The following is a 22,456-nucleotide window of genomic DNA, read 5'->3' on the forward strand; positions in this document are numbered from 1 at the left end:
TTCATATCGTCACGTGTATGCAACGCCATATACTATCGAAGTAAGGAATACAGAGAAGACCAGAACGTAGAGATTGAATCCACCACACTCGCGCGCTACTACAAGATACCCGCTAAATGATGTCAAGTATAGATCCACACAACCTCAAACGCCTAAATCGCCCTCGGTCCGTCCCCTTTGTCCAAGCGGTTCAGATGGACCGTGCTCCCCTCATCGACGAGCTCCACCTCACTGCTCATCCCCATCTTACTCGTCGAAGCCGTCGGACTGAGCTCTTCATCCCCGTACTGACTCTGATGATCCTTCTTCGTTTCCATCTCCCATTCCTCTGACCGGTCATCCTTGCCCAGAATACCCCCGAGCGTCGTCGTCCTATTAGTGAACCTCTCTCCGTTCGGCGAGGTAGCCCCATCGCCTCGATCAGCTTTACCATTGCCTGATAAGATGGGACCGAACGACTGATTAGCGTAGTTGGGCGATCCGGCGAGTGTGGTGGAACCACCAAAGCTGGACGATGTCACACCGTAGCTGTCGGATGCAAAGGTCGTGGTGGCGTTTCGCGAGTTGGAAAATGCTGACGAGTGTCCTGAACGAGAGAAGAAGCGGGATTGTTTGGACTTGGTCTCGCCACTCAGTGCAGTAGAGCCAACGCCGGTCCATGATCTGTGACGATGAGATCGGTCAGCTCGAAGATAGGTCCTCAATGAATGATGCGGGAGAAGCGCGGTGTAGCACGTCTAGAACATGACACATACCGGTTCTCAGTCATTCGCTGCTCGCGCTTGTACTTGGCCCTGCAAGCTAGGAAGCCAAGGACAATAGCTAGAGCGAGAAGGGCACTACATATTGAGGTCATCTGCGGTGATAGTGGCGCTGATCAGCGGACATCGCCAACCGCTAGACCATGGATTGAAGTCCCACAATGTCCAGTACAACACAAGAAAAGAAGAGGAGGAAGACAGACGAAAGATAAGTCACTTACGATAGCTTGGATGCGGTGAAATGCAGGAGAGATGACATTCGGATTGCCGTAGAAGACCGTAGGGAGGGGAGTCGACGACGCCGCAGACGAGGCGGAGATAGGGGCTTGAGTACCGGTAGAGTTGACAACAGAGGTGACATTGCTACCAGCGATAGGTACGCCCTGCCAAAGCGAAAAGGATATAGCCGTCAGCTGTGTACATTCTCTGAGAAAAGGAGTTGGTGTTTCACATAATGTGCACATGCGTTTTGCGAGTAGGTCTCGCCGATAGCTGCTTCAGTCGCATTGCACTGACTGGCCCAGCAGGACTATCCAGTGCGGAAAAGTCAGTCGGATCACGACACAGAGCGAGCTTGAGATGTGGATATCGGGAGTGAGATAGGGGGCGGGGGGGGGGAACAACACTCACAGCCACCGAACTGATGTAATCGCCAGAAGCGCATACACATGTGAAATCAGTCACACCGGTACAGCCCGTGGTATCACCTGAAGCCATGCTGTTTGATACCAAGGAGGTCAGTCGGAGATACCCATCATTCGGCATAAAGGTGAGATGGCGAGATCGAGTTCCCATACCTGACGCAGGTATGAGATCGTGGGACGGGAGATGGTCGACAGGGAGACGATTGGATGACAAGAGGTATAACGGGATAGGGGTAGCTCACCATGTCGCCACACATACTGGGACAGTGATACTTTGCTGTCTCTTGTAATATGACGAGACGAGATCGAATTGACTGGGAGCCATGGTGCGCAGAGGAAAAGTAACTTATTGTGCTGTGGACTTTGACTGAGGTTCGCTGGAGTATGTGAACGAAGACAGATTAGATATGAGCAAGGGGAAAGAAGTCAGTCACAACGAGGACCAGACTGGATGATATAAGTATGGCGCTGAAGCTGTCCTCGCCATCTCGCTTCTTCTCGAGAGTCCCACCACACACAGCACGGAACCCCTTATTGTTCCCCCCAATCGACCACATCTCCTCTTTGTCCTTCCTTGTACTGACCACACCGTGAAGGCACCTCTGCTCTGTCACCTGTCCGTCACTCGGAAGCATAATGTTTCGGACTGGGACTCGGATGACGTTGGGAACAGATACTGGTTGGTGGTGGTGATGTACTGCAGAACGTCAGTGTACTGAGGAGGCGGAAGAGGATGGGAATCTGAACAATAAGATTATCTTTCGATTGAGATTTCAGGGTCACGTGGAAAGAACAACAATAAAGAAATGATGGATTACGTGAGATTGCCGCTCAGGGTGCCTGGGTTTTCGGTACCTTGATGTCGTAAGCCCGAAATGCCTCTTGATTGCTCCCTGCTGCTGCGATTCATCTCGTGTGGATTGGCCGCCATGCAAAAACATTCAAGACAGATAGATATCTGTGATCAACATCTTGATCAAATGGGCCATGGTCTATCTTCTAAAACTACAACGGTGTCTACAACGGTAGGTATCTAGTGCAGGGTATACAACCTCTCCTTTTCCAAGTCCACACACGCACACACACACCGCCCTCATGTCCAAGCTACATCTGCCCTCTCCCAATCCACACTCCCAATCTCACCTCCCCATCTCTCTTCCATCCACTCTCCCAACTTGTATCGCGCCGCATCGTTCGTCTTTGCATTCTGGTCATCGTTGATGCACAACATGGCAAGCTCCGGAGTGTGTTCGATCTGATTCAACACTGCGCTCAATTGAGCAGAAGAGTGGATAGGCGCGAATCGAGATGGTGTTTCGGCTGAACGACAGGAAAACATCAGCTGAGTATCCTTTCTACAAAAAAGGAAGGGCCCGACTCACCCCAGACGTAATTGTATCGAGATAACAGCTTGATACACCATTTCCTCAGACCCACACCACCATCTCGCCTCATCTCAGACCCTTCCCATACATCTTGACCAGCTCGGACATTCTCAGCCAGACTGAAATCCGCTTCGGTCCAAGTACTGACAAGAGGCAGCACTGGCTCGGTTCTTCTCCATTTCCCAGACCCGTTCTCGTTGGACGGATGGTAGACTTGCTTCGACGATGGCAAGAACGCGTTGATCCCTCGTTTGCCAGAAGCGTTGACGAGAGCTTTGATCAGACAGTCCCCGCAGCGAGGTTGGGCGAATGTGAGATGCTTGAACATCTCGGAGGCTGAGAATGTGGTGGAGTGATCGAAGAATTTTCCAGGAAGACAGGTGGCAAAGTCGAATGTGCATGTGGCGTCCACTTCGGGATGGTCGATCTGACGAGGCAGATGACCGTCCATCGATGCTGGGTAGAGTTAGCCATGCAGCTGGAGGTTTTCCGATTGACCGATAGGTTGATACTTACAGAATCGATATTTCGACGCTTTGGGACCTTCCCATCCTGCTTGATCCATCAGACCTTCCAGATCTGGCAAGGTCTGTCGTTCTCCACCGACAACTTCCACCTTCTCAAGCTCTTCTCCCTGCTTGGGATTCATGCCCAGAACCTTCCTCAACTCTCCCTTTGCCTTTTCATCCCAAACACCTTCCACTCCTCCAACTTTCCCCACGATCCAAGACCACAACAACGCCTCTCTCCACCTCTCCACGCGCAGATATGTGATCAACCAAGCCATCTCCACGTCCCCTTCTCCCTTTTTACTTTCTCTGAACCCTCGCGTCGAAGCGAGAGATAATTCCTTCTCCCAGATGATCGACGCTTCATGGACCAAAGTCCGTGATTGGGTCTTGGGAAGATGATGCATATACATCCGTCTGCGAGCGGGGAATCGAGTCGAAAGAAGCTGATTGGCATGTTGTAGTGCACCCCACTCGCCAGGATCGGAAAGCTGGTTCAGCGTCATGACGGGTTTGACGAGAAGTCCCGGATCGAGACGAATCAGATTGCCTAGAAGTGGATTGCGGAAATCGGAGATGGATAGGGAACGCTGAAAGGAAGTGACGAATAAGTACACGGTAGTGATGTAAGAAGCCACCGGTCCACTGAACTCACCAGGAGAAACATGTCATCATTGAAAGCGATGCTGTGGAAAAGCAAACTCGTCAGATCAAGTCTTCTCACATAAAAAGTCAACTCACAAATTCTCAGATAACCCTTCCACCCAAGCCAGCCTCGACTCGATAGCAAACGAGTTGAATGTGGGTAAAACTTCCTTTCTCCATTCCTGTTCACTAGTCCAGGTTGTTGAGTTCTTGCCAGACGCGTCGCTTCGAACAAGATCGATCTTGCCGTTGTCGTCTTTTGGCAATTGGAAGATATCCGAATGGAAATGCCATTTCAGTCTCGTTCCTTCGGTCTGTGATTCCCAATCGAGCCATTCTGCAATCTGTCCAATCCGATATTCCTTCTCGGCCCTCTCTTGCTTCACCGCTGCAGCATTTCCATTCGTCTCGGTCTCGTTCAATTGCTGTTGTCCACCGTCCACTTGCTGGTCCAGAAGGATGGCTTTGTCGTCTTCTCTCATCTTCCAATCAGCAGTGATCACATGAATCCTCCCCGTCTCGTCTTCCAAACTCTGCACAGCAGACCTGATCGCCCCTCTCAATTCCCCGTTATCTCTCCAATGTCTCGCCCTTCCTCCGAGCTTGAGTCCTTCCAGAGCAGCGCGATCGTCCATCTCCCTCTGGAGATATGACGACGAAGCGTTCACGAAGAGATAGACGAGATCGAGAGGTTTGGGTTTCGGGGATGTTTTTCGATTGATTGATTTTGGTAAGGTGCCTCTGGAGAAGTAGGATTCGAGAAGAGGGTAAGGTAATCGATCATTGAGCGGTTCGAGCATATGTATTTCGGGAGCATCATGTGTGGGTAAGAGGACGTGTGTGGGATCGGAAGGAAGGGCGAGGGCATCGAGCTTCCATTGTGGGATCGTATCGTTATATGTTAGTGGTTTCAATAACGATGCAGGATTCGCTTTTGGTAGATCTTGATCTGATTGATCATCGTCGTTCGATGATGATAATGATGAGGGTAGATCTCGTATGTTCTCTCCTATTATCATATACACCAAAACGATGATTCCGAGTACCAAAGTCGTTCCCCCGAGGAGATATAACAAAACAGGTCTCGCCTTGCCTTTGCCTTCACCTCTCAAGCTCAAAGTCCTACCACCTGTGGTGGTGGTCCCACCCGAATCTCTTCTGTTCCAAGGTAATGAAAAGGACGGCAAGAACGGATGCGATTCGGATTCGATATGATCGTCCATCTCCGAGTCCAGCTCGTATTTGCGGGATGATAACGACTCGATATCATGTCGATGGTGAGATTTGTCGTCGTAGTGTGTGTTTGACGACGAAGACGACGACGATGATGATGATGATGAGGTCGATGATGATGAGGTTGAGGCTGTGAGAGGGTATGATCCACCGTGATACTCGTGTGCTGATCCCATTGTGTTCGGTCGTCGTTGTCGTTGCCGTTGTCGTTGTCGTTGTGCTGTGATCGCTAGATTCTGCTATACAGCTCGTAGAGATAGGTGCAGACGGTTATTTAGTCGATCTATTGTCAGATGAAGCGTCGACGGTTATCTGGTCGATCTATTGTCAGATGAAGACGCTTCGCACAACAACCATTTCGAGCCAGCTTGTCGTGTGAAGCGATGCGACTTCTAGTAGTAGTAGTAGTCTTGGTATGCTACGCGCTGAACAAGACTCCGACTACGCTTCTTGGGGCTTCCTATCCTACCCTACCCTATCCATTGGACGCAGGACACCCACCCTATCAGCTGCGCGGTCGATCTGAATTCGCGCTCGTTCCGTCTTGGTATTATGGTGTGATGGTGGTCGTGTGCTCTTTTGTGTGACAGGAAAAACGGGACACATCGCAGTCGCAGCATCCTGTACTTGAGCCCTCCTCGTTTTAGACACGGGGCGTTGCCGCCAGTGCAGCATACCTGCGAGAGGGAAGACAGACTAAAATAGCATACGGGTCAGGGTTCGATAGAACATTTGCTATCTATGGCCGAGTGAAAAATACCGCAGCACAGCGGAGAAGAACGAGTGGGCACTGGAGAGGAATGCGTTGGCTTTTTTCTTTTCTTTTTCTTTCTTTCTTGCTGTTCTCTCTTATGTTCGGTTAGATGATTGTTGGTCCTGCTTCATGTTCTTGTCCACATCGCTGCATCTGGTCGATGGGCTCAATCCTGCGATCAAACGGTGAATGACCACGAAAGCATATCGTACATCTTCATCTATTTATAGAGCACTCAGTCCATGTTTGGGGTAATTCGTTGTCTGGAAATAACTACAGTACGTACACGCCCCTGGGAATGCACTACGTGTTTCTGTTGCTTTGGCGGAGTTTAGAGTTCAATCGAGTCAAGCAATGCTCACGCGATAACAACGACGCAACGATCCATGTGATCTGGACGGGTGGAACAGATGGATGCATCGACTATAGAAATCACGACGTTCACATGCAATTGCTGATCAACACTCTACCTTGACATCGACATCAATATCACTATATATACAGGGGTACATGGGGTTGACCGACTCCAAAGGGTATATTGTCGTGTCTACCAACCAAAGAAACGCATTGATACACCACGAACCGAAGTCTCCCAAAAAACAGAATTACCATATAGTCTCGTGATTCGTTACTAACAATAAACAGATCTGCGAGCAAGGGACGTCGATCAGTCCCATCATCATCGTCGTCTTTGAACTCTTCAAGGCTCACCCAAATACCCGCTCCCTTCTACTCATTGGACTGTGAAACTCTCGTCATCCACTGTCTCAGCGTATCGGCCAAAACGCCCGGTAAGGCTTCGACATCCCTCAAAACCACGTAAAACTCGAAAGGGAAAGTATCGAGATATCTCGCCATCTCCAACTTCATCTCGCCGTTGACGTTCTTGTACTCCACCGTTTGCATCGATAAGATGCTCGGTCTCGACGCGGCGGAGACGCCAGCGGCACTAGTCGATGTCGAAGTTGAAGAGGCGGGTTTAGTCGAAGTTTGGTGTAACGAGTCGACGATGATAAAGACAATCATGACTCTTTCTTCGATAGCTCTCCTCAACAATCTTCTCAGTTTGGCGTGATCCTGACACACTCCGTCGGAAATGATGATCTGCAATTGCCATAGGTCCGGTGCGCCGGAACTCATCGCATTACCGCTCCTCGCTTCTGCCAGATAAGTCAAGGTCCTCTCCACGAGACTCGCAACGTCCGTCTTGTGTTGATCGAATTTGAAGCTTGACATGACTTTGGCACCGTCCGCATCTGTGAAGCCACCTTCTTTGAAAGGATGGAGGATGTCGACCGATTCACCGAACTTCGCGATACTGACTTGACCCACTTCAAGCTTGTTCATAGCCTGCGAGACGAGAGCGAGTGTTTGATAGGCAAGATCAACCGAATGAGATTCCGACATGGATCTGGAATCGTCAAGACTGAGCAGCACTTGGTACTCCCTGCGAGAAGGCTTGGTCCTTCTGAGCCAGATCTTGTCCTTGGTATACTCTGACGCAATGTACGGGATGATCTTTCGCATGTTGAGTCGTTTACCGGTACGGAAATCACCTTGAAGTCGAGTAGCCAACGTAGGTTCGAGGATGAGACGAAGCTGTTCGCAAAGAGCATAAGAGAGGTCACTGGTCATGGAAGCGTATCGACGCCAGATATCTTCTGCAACGGTTTGTTGTCCAGTGATAACCGCTGAATCGATGATGTTGAGATCCGCTTCATCAACGTCAACGTCTGGCTTGATGTCCTTTGGCTCGACACCATCGTCGAAATCGTCGAGGTCGACGTCCATCGCGTCATCAGAAGGTCCACCATCAGGTCTCCCGCCGATATCAGCTTGAGTCAAAGCTTTCTCCTCTCGTTCCCGTTCTCCTTCGGGTTCGGCCCGTGTACGATGATTTGCTTCCCTCTCTTTCTGCTCGCGACCTTCGTCTTCGCCTTCTTGCTCATCGTCGTCCTCCATTCCCCTCTGAGCTTCTTCACCTTCAAGTTGCTCTTCATCAACGATGTTCAGATCCTCCAACTTCTGTCTTTCTTCTTCACCAGCGGCACCGAGGGCCTGGGTATCATCGTCCTTCTCCTCGTTCTCCTTGACATACTCGACTTGTCCTGGAGCTTCCTGAGGAGCTTGTTGATCTTCCGTAGACTGATCCTTTTCAGGTTCCTGCTGGGAGAGGATCTCATCTCGTCTCCGTCGAATCTCCTTGAGGATGTCGCCAAGACTTCGGGAAGACTGAGGGGCCGCTGAGTTGTCGGCTGGAAGAGGTGCGCCAGAAGAGTCGGTGGGACCGTCGGCTTGCTGTTGATCAGATGAAGGGCCTTGTTGCTGTTGAGTTTCCGGTGCAACACTGTAAAGAAGTCTTCAACACCACACTTGCAGTTGCTAAGTTTTGCTTGTACTCACCCGTCCTGACCCTGAGCTTCCGCCTCCATCCCATCCTTGGCTTCATCCTCTTTCTCTTCGTTCTTCCTATCTTCTTCTGTTTCGCCCTCGACTCCACCACTCACACCCTTTCCGACCTCAGACTCTTGAGCTTGTTCATTTGATGCGGAAACATCCACATCATGCTCCATCTGAGCTTCTTCTTCAGTCTCATCTTCACCTTGGCCCGTGGCGGGGGGCGCATCCTCTGCCATCTCCCCATCCTCTTCGTTCGCCATATCCACATCGTCGTGGTCCTTTCCTTCTCCTTCTTCTTGATCGCCATCCTCCTCGCTGCCAGACATGGACATATCGTCATTTGGACCATCATCGCCTTCGCCACCTTCACCCTCGTCGTCAAAGTTAAGATCTTCAGGCAGGTCCAGTGTATCGCCTTCAGGTACCGCGACTTCTGTCTGATCTTGTCCAGCTTGCTGTTCTTCGCCTTCTTCATCTCGTTCTTCACCCATCACTTCATCATCATCCATTTCCTCACCTTCCTGATCTCCACCTTCCTCATCGTCGTTCTTCTCTTGCTCTTGCTTGTTCTGTTCTTCACCTCCATCTTCATTCTCTTTTCCTGCTTCTTCGTCTTTTTCCTTGTTCTTATCTTTCGATTCCTTCCCTTCCTTCTCTTTCGCCGTCAATTCAGACTCTCCTTCTTCCTCTTTCGTCTTTTGATCCATGACTTCGTCTGATCCACCGTCTTTCTCGTCTTCTTCCTTATCATCTCCCCAGAATTTCTCATCCACAGCTCCCGGGTCCAGGGGATCGACATCACCGACATGTTCGTCATGTTCATCTTCCTCTTCCTCATCACCACTATCCCCTTCTTCACCTTTCTCATTTCCATCATCCAACTTGCCTTCGAAATCCTCATCCATACTGAACGCGTCATCGTCATCACCATCGTCCTTGTTCTTCTCTTCTTCCTCCTCTTCTTCACCTTGTAGACCCTCGACTTGCGATTCCTCTTTGATCTCCGAAGAGACATTTTTCTCGCCGGATCCAGACCCCATTCCTGTACCTTCGACCGTATCTCCATCTTGACCTTCTCCCCCATCTTGAGAGTCTTCAGAAGGCTTGCAGAAGCCCTTCTGAGCGAGATCCAACATCAATCGACCCACAACATAAGAGAGCTTGTAGGTCGCTTTGATGGTGTGAATGTGAGTCGAAACCGATTGAGCGTAAGATTCAGCGAATGTTTCGATGAACGGCACAATTCGGGATATACAGTCCGGTACCACGGTGGACGCTAGACCTTCTCCAAATGACTGCGCGAATGCGGTGAGACGGTCGACGACTTCAGAAACTCGCAATGAGATAGTGAAGTTGCGCTGTTCTTTGAGCTCCGCAGGGATGTGAGGATATTCATCCTCTTCCACTTTGGAAAGCTCGGGCGCCTTCAATTGTTGTGCCACAACGAGAAGCGACTGAATGCATTCATCGCTCTTTGTCCAGGTAGAAGACGACAGCTCGTTCGTGTTGGTCGGTACGCTTTGCGAGATCATCGATCGAACCAAGTCAATCACGGGGATGAACAAGTGACGGAACTCGGGGGAAGCAGAAGCTTGCGATTCAAAGCTTTCAATCAACTTCGCCCGAATGCGATTGGCCATGTCAAGCAAATCGAGCTCATCTGCAAGATGCGCCTCGTCAGCGACCGTTGCGAAGAGACCAGATGAACACTCACCACGGGTGAACAGGAAGCAATCGGCATCTTTGGCCTCGTCCAACGCTGACAAAGCCTTGATCAATAGAGTCGTCTCCTGTCTGAGCTCGTGCACATAAGCAAGATCGTTCGTGGACACTTGAGCACCTTGCAGTTCTCGGAGTTGTCGCACGCCTTCTTCTACTTCGCGAAGAGCGTTGTGTATCTGACAGGATGTCGCTTCAGCCTCCACCAGAGAATCGAACAGTGGGCGACCGCTGGCCACTGAAGTGGACTTGGCACAGTGTCGGAATCGCTCCAGCATCGTGCAAAGCTTGGACAAGCATTGCAGCTGGGTGACAACACTGTTGATAGATATGAGCATGGCGAGCAGGAGCGGTAAGAATCAATCTTTCGCAACTCACCGGTCTCTCTCTGTCAGAGCTGTCGCGTAGACTGACTCGACGAATCCAATGCCTCTCTGCAGGTCCTGTGAATTGATATCGGGATTATGACCATTGAAAGCCTGTCTCAAAGCAGACATCAAGACTTCCATCCTATGGTGATATTCATCAATCTTTTTCACACCGGCGATGTCGAACTCTTCGGGCAGGCCTTTCGTGACGATTACAGGTCGACTAGCAAGCCATGTGATGGATTGTTGACGGCCAAGTTGATCCGCTTTCACGTTCTGCGAGAAGCCCGATGCTCGGAGTGTCTTCAATAAATCGGCGAAAGCTTTACGTTTCCTGCTCGCGAGGTTGTTGACGATCTTGGTGTTCTCCTTGGTGAGAGACGATGGAGTCTCTTTGGCAAGTGCTGCGGCGGTCTCAATGACGTCGATAGCCATGGAATCAAGGGTGGTAGCAGTCGAGTCGGACAATGCGCCTCGCATGCGGGCATGAATCTGATTGTATCGGTGGAGAATATCGTCCAATCTGACGAGATGTTCGGATAAAGATTGACCAGACTGCTGTCTGGTGAGCAAAGCCTTTGGATCCAGAGGTGAGACTTCGAACATTGTTGTCGAAATCAACTCGGTCTGAATGGGGGCTTCCTGAGGTACGATACCGTTGAGTTCTCCCATGGCCGGTCCGACGGGTTGTCGAAGAAGATCGCGGAACTTTCGGATACTTCGATGCAAGTGACGATGAGAATTGACAGCACTCGCTTTGAGAGCGTAAACATTGACATCTTTCCAGCTTGCGAGCCTTACAAAGTCTTTGATGGCCTTGTCCAGGGTAGATCGCTGTGTGCCCATAGAGGTCATGACTCTCGGTTCGAACAGACGAGCGTTGGCAACGAGGTTGTGCAACATCATGGCAATGCTGCTCATAGTCGGTGTATGCTGCACGAGGTCCGAAGCCATATTTTCAAACGATTCAAGGAGATCGAGTCGCGCAGTGAGTTGACCAAATGAGCTTGTGTTGATATAGGTCGATACCATTGGCAAAACTTCGTCGATATGCTTGACCATGTCCTTTGTGCTGACTGCACCGTGAATAAGGGCACCATAGAGGCGAAGCGTCCATTCATTGTCTTGAGCCACAAATTGCGCCGCCTGGTCGTCGAGCAATCGCATCCACGAAGCCAGCTCAAGTCGCCGCCAATCGATTATGAGCTTTGATGTTTCATCTCGGAAAGCGGCGAGCGAGTTGTCGCGATTGGCGTAACCCTCCCAGTCTTCTGTATGGAGGAGAAGCTGCTCCATAGCGGACAGGATTGCCGCTACTGGACATCGAGTGTCAAGCTTCAAAATCCTCTCGCATCGTTCTCGAATGTGCTGAAGAACCATCTGTTCAGGCCATTCATCGATAAGAACGTTGAGCCGCTCGACAAGTCGGATCAGGATGGAATGGGCTTTCCGGACCTCGGGCTCGTTCGGCGAAAGATAGAAGTTGGGCGATACAGGAGACGTTCTCACGTCGTTTTGTCGTCTATGAAGCAAGGCGACTTGGTAGGCCAGACTGGTCGAGTCGAGATTTTCGTCAAACTTGGAAACGTCGAAGTCATTGTGAAGCGCTTCGTCCACCAATTTCTTTAGCATGATAAATGGTGCTGTTTGATCCTTGCCAAAGACACGTAAGATGAGATCGTGGAATGCAGCGACTTGAGAAGACATGAAACCTCTTTGCTCTTCCTTGTCAGATGACAGATCCTTGGTAGGAGTAGCGTCTTCCGCTCCAGCATCCTCATATTGAGGGAAGAGCTCTGCGAACTCCTTCTCTTCCTGCTCAACATCCGAGAGAACCTCGTTATCGGTCTTTTTGACCCGGTACAGTGACTCGGCCGCTTGTGCGTCCTGCTGCTCTCGCAATCGGACTGCACTCCAGGTCTGGTATAAATGGTCCAGTCGCTTGATGATGTTCGGCAGGTGTCTGTTCCTCTGTTGTCTCGTATCGAGCTCGTAGACATGCGCGGCGGCAGCAAGGAGCTCGGTGGGAACACCAGTGGCCTTGTCGACGGGGCCACTGACAATGAGACGTTGAAGCTGACGTACACCAACTGCAAGGGGGAAGGTGACCGCGGCGGAAACAGTTGTGGGTGGTTGAGACTTTCGGAGAACGCAATCTCTTGCCATGCAGCGCAGACCAAATTTGCCTTGAAGAACGGCAGTAACAATGGGCTGAACGAGATCCGACAAAGTTCCATAGTTGGTAGACAGACGACGGATGAAAGCTTGAGAGGCGAGTTGAAAGTCGTGCTCTCGAGCGAAAGCTTGAGGGTGTCCATCCCGCAGAGCATCGCACAGTTCCGTGATTCGAGCTTCCGTGTATTGGTCGTCGAGGAACGCATGCACCTCGTTGAAGAGATATGAGAGCTGCTCAGCATCCGAGGGACGCTCGAGGGCTGGACCAAGAGCCGCTTGCTCATTTTCCAGGACTGCAACTCGCTGACGAATACTTTTCACCCGGTCTGAGTCGCTGACACCCTTCACCACTACTTCAGCAGCTTCTACTGCCGTCAACTCTTCCCTGACGAGAGTCAGCCGAGTGTCAAGTACCTCTCCAAGAAGAGTTCGTCGGACACCCGGGTCTATCGGGATATTGGTGACGTATACATCCAGGAGGAACCGAGAGGCAGAAAGCCAGAGTGAACCAATTTGAGTCAGATCTTGGGGATTTTGAGAGACCCCCTCGAGAGACGGGATGATCCGTCGATTAAAACCTTCGGCCAAGTATACCTTGGTGTCGTTGTTGAAGTCAGCTAAGCTTGCGCTGAGTTGTGTGAGACTTGTTGCGATGTCATCCGTGGGCTGATAAGGGATCCCGAAAGCGGCACACATCTAATGGGATTGAATCAGTCAAGCTCAGCGGTATTACACGCTACTCACAAAACCGATACAGCTAAGAGCTAAACTCGAAGCATCCTTCCTTCGGTCCTCGGCGTGCAAGGCGCTCCACAAGGCTGTCTTTAAGGAGAATCGCAAGGTATCGTCTTGCTCAGGGATTGCTTCTATCTTGACGCCCTCGGTTACACTGCGTCTCGGTCAGGACTGCTTCAGACTCACTCGTGAAGAACTGTTGATACTCACCTGAATCGAAGAGCTGAAGCGAGTTTCACAGGCTTGAAAAGATCTGCCGGACCATCAAGGCGTTCACCAGTGATGTCGGCGTGATCCCACAGTCTCTGCATCCAGCTTGACACCGCTCGGAACACTATGGCTGGGTTGCGTGTAGAGCTGATACTCCGCTGCAAGGCAAGTAAAGACGGCACCTCGATTTGTCGATCCTCCAAAATGACATTGAGAGAATGCTTGTTCGTAGTCTGCTTCCAGCTGTCAGTGGGGAGATATGGCTCGAAGACGAGCCGCGACTTACCGCTGGTACCAGCATGGCGAGTTCCAAACAATTCAGAACAGGCCAATTGTTCCACTGAGAAGCGATTTCTGAAGTGTTGAGCGGTGTGACAGAGCCAGTAGCCAACAACAAATCTCTGAGCTCTGTTACAGCTTCGGCAGAAGGATTAGTATCACACATAGACGAGAGTGCCTGTAGGACCGAGCCTCTGAGTTCTGTGAAACAGACAATATCAGCTCATTCAAACCTCAATGAAGAAGTCAGATACGCACCTGGATCCCGGAGATTCTTTGCCAATCCACACAATTTTTCTGCCTCAGAAACGCCGCTAAGGTCGCTGTGAACGTCTCTGAACAGCATCCAGATCTGCGTTTGACCCATTCCCGTGGTGAGCTTAACAGCTTTCGCAAGATTTCGCAAAATTTCGAGGATCGGTGCGAGAGCCGGCAAGCCTTTGATCTCCTCGTCGAGCCAGCTTGCCAACAATCTGGTAGACGAATAGTCGAACACGGTACTCTTGCCATGTTCTTCGATTAGATGCACGTAAACGCAGATTCGCTCAAGTTGTTCCAGGAGCCTTGCATTGCTATCGGTAAGCATAGACGAGAGTCGCTGTCGAAGCATCGCTCTGAAAGTGCCAGTGAAAGGATAGACATCTTTTCCAGCTTGTTCCTTGTTTCGTGAAGGACCACGACGGATGGAAGCGGCTGACGTTGCAAGAACGCTTTTCGCATTGGATGGATCTGCCACCCAAGCTTGGACTTGCTCGTGACGGATCTCGCTGCGAAGCAGAATTTGGAGGACAGAGAAAATAGCTCCTCGGACTTCAGCTCGGATGTTGGCATTGAGAGAGGAATCGATAGACTGCTTGGCATTAGTTTGCAACAGGAGAGAAGGGACGAAACACTCACCAAAGATCTCATAAACTCCGCTGGGATCTTCTGAGCATCGCTTGCCTGCCATGCCATACTGCTTACAATGTCGACCAATCGATTCTGACTCAAAACTTGAGAAACAGTGGTATACAGGGTGGAATGCGCGCTGAGCTGTGTTTGACCATATCGTAACAAGTACGGTATGATCCTTTGGCTTTGTACCGAAACATTGTTGGCGACAACTGAAGCGACAAGGCTGGCGTTTTGTTCTGCGTCTGCAGCCGGACAGGACGAGTCGACAATCCTGGTCGATCGGAGAAGTGAATGATTGGCCAAAGCGAAAGGCTGTGAAATCTCCTGCTTAGGCTCGACGGCAGAGCCGACAAACAGTTCGACTCCTCGGTTTCTCATAGCTCTCGACAGTTCTCCGTATCTGGGATCATAAGTCATAAACAGTCTGAAGTCCTGATGAGGATATAATAACTCCGGGGTTCCACTTGACGATCCCTTCTCACTGAGGACCAGAGTACCGTTGGTTTCACATAGACTATTGAGACGATCTAGAACCGAGGCGCTGCAGAGATTGGCATCGGAAATCAAGAACCACCCTCCGTTCTTGATGGCGTGGATCAATTGACCATCAATCCACGCGAACCCAGCAGAGTTGGAGCTAGCTTTGACCATATGGTTAATAGCGATCTGAGCCGCTGAGATATCGACGTGAGATTGAACGTCCGCAAGCGCATTCTCGAGAATATTTTGGAAAGCTACGGTGGCATTCGGATCGTGGGCAACAAGACACTGTTGGCGACCCGCGGCGATTTCGTCCAGTCGTGCCAAAACTGACGGCTGGGAATCAGCAACGTGGATGATGTGGTCGAAAACCCCGCGATAGGCTCGATCGATCAAACGACCGATGTCCTGCTGTTCGAAACTGCCTAAAATCTCTGAAGTGTCGACACCAGGGTGCATGGCAAATTCGCCGAGATCTCGTCCTGCACCTTCCGCAAGTCCTCGGACCAGAGACCGTTTGCCTACACCACTCTCACCGGCCAAGATTACTAGCCAGCCGAGTTCGATCGCTTTCAGAACAGACTGAGAGATGTCGAGATGATGGTGGTGAAGTTGAACGTCGATAGTGGCTTTTCCTCCGCGGCGGATTAGCGAGTGGCCCACCTGCAGCCAGGAAGGGGTGATGTATGGCGTGGGGCGGGTCGTGTCCACCTTGCGTTGAAAGATTCGCTCGAAGATCTCCGTCACAGCTTCTCTGTCCCGCTCATTTCTGAACCTCTGTCGATAGACCATCCAGAAGTACTCCACCGGATGATCGGTCTTTTCCAGCCCATTCGAAGAAGACAGAAGACTGAACCATCTAAACAAGTCTCGCAGGTTGAATTCCCAAGGACTCCCTTCTCGTCCAATCATCCTCGTAATCATCGTCTGCTCGCGCATGACCTCGTTGAATGATATCATCTTCTTTACCATGTCAGTAGGCATTGGATGAAGGTCACGACAAATAACCATCAGGTCCTCTGACGTGTGTTCCTGGAGGTAGACTTTGGTGAAGCGGTTGAGAAAAGATTTGGGGAGACCTTTACGCCCACCACCTTGCTGGAGAGGGTTTTGAGCTGCGAATACTCGGAACTCCGGATGACGGTCGAATGACTTGCCGAGCTCGGGAATGAACACAGTGCCTCGATGGTCGAGGACAGCGTTGAGTCCCTCCAGAACGGTCTGTGAAGCAAGATTCATTTCATCCAGCAACACCCAATCTCCTTTCTGCATGGCATCGAGGAACGCCGCGTCTCGCCATTGGAATTCTCCGGGTTGACCACCTTCAACGGGCAGATCGGAACCGAAAAGATCAATGAGATCGGTCTGATCAGACAGGTTGATACGTTGAAGGAGGTGGCCTGCGGCCGCTGCTAGCGCAGAAACAAGACTTGTCTTTCCGACACCAGGACTTCCCTCCAAAAGAATGGCCTTGGGTAATTGGCAACCTCGGACAAGTCGCATTGTATTGAGAGCCGTGGTTGGCGCTTCGAACCGGAAGTCAGTCTTTCTCCAGTGATCGCGACCTCGGGAAATGGAAAAGTCGCCAATCGATACACTGTCCATGGAGATGTTGACTGAAAGATCCGCCTTCTCGTGCAACTTGCTCGCACCAGCCAAATTGGAGGCAAAGTGATTGAGCTGTTCCGAACAGTCCTTACGAAGGGTGATGATGGCAGGGGTGGACATGCCAGCGATCTGAGGGAGGGACTCAAGGCCATCGATGAGGACCATCTGACCTCCGTGGTGCTGGAACCATCTTGTCAGCACGGCGCTGAATCCGACTGCGAGAAACTTACAAAAGCTTGTGCTGGGCTCAGACCTTTAGCGTGCATATCATCACTGAAGTTCACCCAAGCCTGATCGGGGCTTCAACCTCCGCCTTTACGTAGAACGCAATCAACTCACCAGTATATCCCGCAAGCCAAGCCCAGCAGAATCACCCAGCCTTCCGCCGAACCATAGGAAGTAGTCCAGGATCAACGGCCCGCACTCATTCAGACCGTTGTGCTTCCACGACTGACCGATGATTTGCAGCAGATCCGCGCGATCGTTCAAAGCGGGCACCCAAATTTCCGTGAATCTGTTTCGGAGTGCAGGAGAAAGCTCCTTTTTTCCGAAATCGCCACCTGGATTCATGGTCGCCACTACGTGGAACGCAGGATTGGCCACGATCGTCGCTTCGTCGATGTCGACGCCCCCTTTCTCCGCCAATACAAGTGTTCTCCCGGGCTCGAGGACGGAATTCAATCGTTCAAGAACCGAATCATCCGCAAGGGAGACTTCGTCGAGGAGAAGCAAGTCACCGGCGGTCATCGCGTGAACCAGTGGACCGTCGGACCATTCGAAGAGCGCAGAGAGCTGTTTCAATTCCCTTTGACATTGTTCAATCACTTGGTGATCGACATCATTTCGCTTCGATAACTCGGCGCATTTGGCGAGAAGATCTTCTTCAGTCGACCAGGATGTGACCTCTGCGTATTGACTGAGCACCGCACATATCTTGGCTTTCCTTTCCGGGCGGTTTCGCACAGGTCGTTGACTTCCTAGCAGGTCGGCAGTCTCCATGTTCTGATGACAGTTCACGCCAACAAGCTTTTGGCCGAACACTTGGGCAATGACTTCACACACAGACGTCTTTCCGCAACCCGTCTCGCCAACCAGAAGCACCGGTTCATTATGGGCGAGAGCGGCTGCGACTAGGCCGAAGAGCCGCTGCATGGCCTTTGTCCACACCATGTTGGTCTCTGGTAATGTAGCTATCGGCGTTCTCGACAGAATCCCGCTGTTCTCGTCGAAGAGACCGTACATGTCATCGTTGAGATTCACCTTCATGATTTCTTCAATGACTTGCTCGATGACAACTTTGTCTTCGTCTTGCCTTGCTCGCTCCGCAAGAAGCATATATCCGTCTTCAGCAAGCTGTTGATAACCTACGGCGCCTCGCTCAGCCCATCGGAACAAGTCTCGCAAGGTGGCGAAGGATTGCTTCGATTCGAATACTCGTGAAGCTTGTCTTCGATGTCGCAACTCCTCAAACACTTGGACGATCTTTCGAGCATAGGATGGCGCAATCTGGCATCTTTGACACAGGATAGTCTCCAGCTCGTCTTTAGGTACATCATCGAAATGAACTTCTAGGAAACGATTTCTGAAAGCTCGGGACAGTACTTTTCGACCAGCGTACAATCCTGGAGGGTTCTGTGTCGCGAAGAGGATAAAATTCGGGTGAGGCTTGATGACTTCTTGGGTCTCGGGTATGACAAGCTCTCTATTGTCGTCAAGAAGTCGGTTCAACGCTTCGAGTACATCCGTAGGAGCAAGATTGAGCTCATCAAGGACGATCCAGTGGCCTTGCTTGACTGCTGTGACTAGAAGACCTTCTTGGAAGACAAGGTTGCCTGTGTGCGGATCGGTGACATACGTACCGAGGTACTCCTGAATGTCTGTATGCTCGTGGTTGTTGATACGAACGAATCGATGGCCGGTCTGACGAGCGAGGAACTCTACAGCACTAGTCTTACCAGCAGAAGTTGGACCTTGGATAAGCACGGGATATCGCTTCGTCAGGATGACTCTAGCGAGATCGGACAGCTTGGCCTGAACTGAGGTAGTGATAATGTATCGAGATTCTGGTGTAGGAGCTAGAGGACCACGTTTGAGCCAGAAGGGACCGAAACGCACAAAATCGTCTGGGTCCATCGATGAAGGGAGAGTAGGTATTTGAGCGAGGACCGCGCGGGCGTTTTTCATCGAGGCGAGGATGAATCTTTCGCCAATCTCATGGGCTATTCGAGCACTAGCTGCATCCAGTGACATGGTGAAAGCCATGAGGAAACCTTCCCATAAACCTCGCCTCAGCCCAAAGAGTGGAGCACTCTCTACCGCGAAGGTGAGGGCTCGGGCAAGCGTTCTCATACTGAAATGAGGGGCCGCGTTCGATCCATCCACAATCTCTTTTGACGCGGACAACTTTTTCAGCGTTGTATACAGCTCTGCAACGTCAAGTATAACACTTTTGTCGCCAGCTACCGCATCGCCGAGGTATTGCGAGACGATCGCGATGAGGGCTTCACGATCGTCATCAGGGGGTGGTACGTAGAGCTCGGTGAATCTTGATCGAAGGTTAGGAGGTAAGTCCTTCTTGCCAACATCCGTGGCCGGGTTCATACAAGCAAACAATCGGAATTGTGGATGACGGACGATAGGCTCTACGTCGCCTCGCTCCGTTAAAACCAGCGATACAGTAGGTCCCTCCAAGATTGTAGAGATCGCCTCAAGGGTTTCTTGGGAAGCGAGATTGACCTCATCAAGCAAAATCCTGCAGCGTCAGCCGGGGTTACCAAATTCTCGACTTACCATTCTCCAGACTTCATCGCCTTCACCAATGGACCCTCTACGAATGAAAATACGAGCTTGCTGTTCATTTTGACATGGTGAAGATCAAAGTCGGAGATGTCGACGAGCAGCGATTGCCACTGAACCGCTACCTTGGTCGCTTTGGTAATCTTCCTACGCTTCAGAGGTGCACCCTCCGCCGGAGGAGGCAGATCACTGAACGAGTCAGTAAGGGCTCAATATTTCTTGCTCACCTTTCGCCTTTTCCGAGTTTATCAATCGCTCGTCGAGCGGACGAAGCCCACAGTTCTGCACATCTGCCCCATTTTCTTCCGCTAAGCGCTCGGGATGAGGCCTCAACGTAAGCACCATTCTGTGGCTTGGCCATACTAAACGTGTCGCAGAATAGTCTTTGCCATCGGGAGTGCAGCGCTCGCGCAGCGATCGAAGCGTCAATCGGTTTAAAACCACCCAACAGGTCAGTGCTTTCGGTCTGCATGGACAAATTGAGCACAGTGAGGGGCTTGCGAACGATGGAAGCGATGTGCTGAACAGCAGTCGTTTTACCTGTACCTGTCTCTCCAACCAACAAAGTAGGCTCCCCGAGAACGAGTGCCACTGCCACCCGTTCGAGTAGAATCAGGGAAGGGCGAGTGAGGGCGAAAGGCCGAGATGAGGAAGGAGTCTCCCGACGGCTGGACGGAACGATTTCGGTGACTACACGACCGATGTGTAGTTGTCGAGATCCCGGACTAATTTCAAGTGTAGGTCTCCGACTGTCGAGAGCAGAGGTACGGTCGCCATCCATGCCCAAGCCTGTCGCAATGACTTCAATCATCTGTGTCTTCTTCTCGAAAGATGTCCCTTTGCTGTCGAGCGATGCCACGAATATGTCAACGGCTTCCAAGAAAATCTCGTCCTGCAAGACGGAATTGGAAAGGGGTCCTGCGCCCGATTGTTCGAGAGCTGAGAGGGCAGCAGAAGAGGGTAAATTGCGTTCCACTCGCGCACACCACTTTTCTAGATCTCGCAAACCGATATCTCGAGCTTTAACTTGGCCAGACAACTGGTCGAACGGTCGAAGCTGGTGCCAAATACGTACCAATGCAGTAAGGATGGACGGCGGAAGCTGTTGGAATCGCGCGGTCAGGATCGCAAGAATGTCGTCATCGGAGGACGATTCAAGTCGAACCTCGCTGAAAATATGATGGCCAAAGAATGTGGGAACAGTGTATCCTTGACGAGTGGTTCTTGTGGCGAAAAGGGCAAATCCATCACCGGCCTCGATATCTTCTCGTCCAGAGAGAGTAAGCCTAGCCCTCCTTCCAGGCCGTCCAGGTCGAAGACTTCTTGCTATGGCTGCTAAGGTCACCAGCATCTCTGTGCTTCCTCTGTCTACGTCTTCGAACACAACCCATCTTCCCGCTCGGATCGCTTTTGCGAGAGCGCCTTCCATCCATTCGAATGTGCCTGGGTTGGTCGGTGAGGAGACGTAGGTCCCGATGAGACTTTTGACATCTATCGAGGTGTCGGCGAGAGGGATGGTGAGGATGCGACTAGTTGGTTGCTGGGAGGGGTGCAGTGTGGAGGAAAGATATTGCAAGATATGAGTTTTGCCTGATGATGGAGACGAAGTGAGTAGAACAGGAAGTCCGAGCTGAATGAGAGGACAGAGTGAGTGGAGTGCAGAATCGGTAGGAGCGGTGCGAACGTGGAGAATGGTAGTTGTTGCAGCACCTGCTGAGCGGAGCAATAACCCGTCCGCAATGACCGTGACATGAGGGGAAAGATCGGAGGAAGATATAGTAGGGAATGTGGAGAAGGTGAAGTCCATCGGCGCTTGTCGTGCTACGAGGCATCAGCGGAAGAGCTGAAGACTTCAGAAAGCAACTCACCTTTCTCGATTCTGTGAGCTTCCAGCACAGGCAACATCCATCCGTCGACCCTGGTCCGTCTGATCTCCATCGCCCCTGATGGTGCCGTGACCAGTTCGGAACGATAGGTGATGTCGGCATTCACCTTGTCTACTTCTCCGACGCATTCCTTCTCCATTTGGATACGAACATCTTCGCTCAGACCTCGTTGCTTGGACAGAACCTGGATTGCGAGCAACCGTACTCCGGGATCGACATGTTTGGTTCGAAGACTGTGGATAGGAGCCACTGGCCATTGATGCCTTGAGGCTATGTGAGGATCGGCGATGAGCAGGCGAAGATATGACAGAAGTAATAGGTGTAGCCGTTCGGGAGCAGCTGTCTGAAGCTGATCTTGTGGGATGACAGACAGAGGGGAGGATTTGAAGGGGGATTTCAGTATGAAGGCAGTAATGAGGCTGCAAGGGTCGTTTAGCTGAGGTCGTCCAATGTCCCATCCTTAACTCACCTCCATAGCTCAGGATGAAGCTCAGAGATCGAAGCTAAGACGTCTAATCTCCTCTCCGTCAGAGCCTGATCGGCGAAGGCAGCATCGTCTAACCATCTAGCCAGGAGGTCGATGAGTATAGGCCTGAACCGTGAGAGGACATAGTTCGATACGCCCTCGTACGCAGCCAAGAGAGACAGAGCGTCAAGCAGCTGTGAGGTAGAAGCTGAAGTACCGTCTGAAGTGGCATAATCAAATATAATGCGTGGCACGGACACTGGTGGGGAAGGTGAGGCTGAAGTAAGACCGATGTCACCCAATAGTAAATTCAGCTGGTGTCGAAGGTCGAGGTGGAGTGGGAAAGAATCTGCGGCGATGGTGGCTGCAGCTTGAGAAGCCACACTTGTAGAGGTCTCCGGCTCCGTTATCTGATCCTCCGCCATCCTTCTGACTTGTCGATGACTATTGTATCCTCTAGAAGAGGCTGTTGATGATTGACTGTGCTATATTTGCCGGTTCCCAGAAAT

At 51.2% G+C, this 22,456-nt stretch overlaps 3 protein-coding genes across 3 annotated transcripts; all 3 read right to left on the reverse strand.

Annotated features, from left to right (window-relative positions):
- Window positions 1–152: 152 nt before the first annotated feature.
- Window positions 153–1,730, reverse strand: IAR55_005331 (uncharacterized protein; the record flags this gene model as incomplete). The annotated part of the gene is made up of 6 exons (XM_066948423.1): window positions 153–663; window positions 756–856; window positions 983–1,144; window positions 1,213–1,290; window positions 1,392–1,479; window positions 1,648–1,730. The coding sequence occupies 6 exons, from the start codon at window positions 1,728–1,730 to the stop codon at window positions 153–155; spliced, it is 1,023 nt and encodes a 340-aa protein (XP_066800991.1).
- Window positions 1,731–2,498: 768 nt separating this feature from the next.
- On the reverse strand, window positions 2,499–5,353 carry IAR55_005332 (uncharacterized protein; the record flags this gene model as incomplete). The annotated part of the gene is made up of 5 exons (XM_066948424.1): window positions 2,499–2,725; window positions 2,788–3,246; window positions 3,307–3,889; window positions 3,955–3,985; window positions 4,041–5,353. The coding sequence occupies 5 exons, from the start codon at window positions 5,351–5,353 to the stop codon at window positions 2,499–2,501; spliced, it is 2,613 nt and encodes an 870-aa protein (XP_066800992.1).
- A 1,307-nt stretch (window positions 5,354–6,660) lies between these two features.
- IAR55_005333 (uncharacterized protein) lies at window positions 6,661–22,372 on the reverse strand (the record flags this gene model as incomplete). Its single annotated transcript, XM_066948425.1, has 14 exons — window positions 6,661–8,278; window positions 8,335–9,991; window positions 10,046–10,368; window positions 10,429–13,289; window positions 13,338–13,482; window positions 13,539–13,771; window positions 13,825–14,018; window positions 14,076–14,667; window positions 14,715–16,979; window positions 17,030–17,089; window positions 17,139–19,551; window positions 19,823–21,416; window positions 21,464–21,900; window positions 21,951–22,372. The coding sequence occupies 14 exons, from the start codon at window positions 22,370–22,372 to the stop codon at window positions 6,661–6,663; spliced, it is 14,814 nt and encodes a 4,937-aa protein (XP_066800993.1).
- Window positions 22,373–22,456: the final 84 nt, after the last annotated feature.

Source organism: Kwoniella newhampshirensis, chromosome 11 (genome assembly GCF_039105145.1).
Source record: "Kwoniella newhampshirensis strain CBS 13917 chromosome 11, whole genome shotgun sequence".
In the NCBI taxonomy this organism is placed as follows: Eukaryota; Fungi; Basidiomycota; class Tremellomycetes; order Tremellales; family Cryptococcaceae; genus Kwoniella; species Kwoniella newhampshirensis.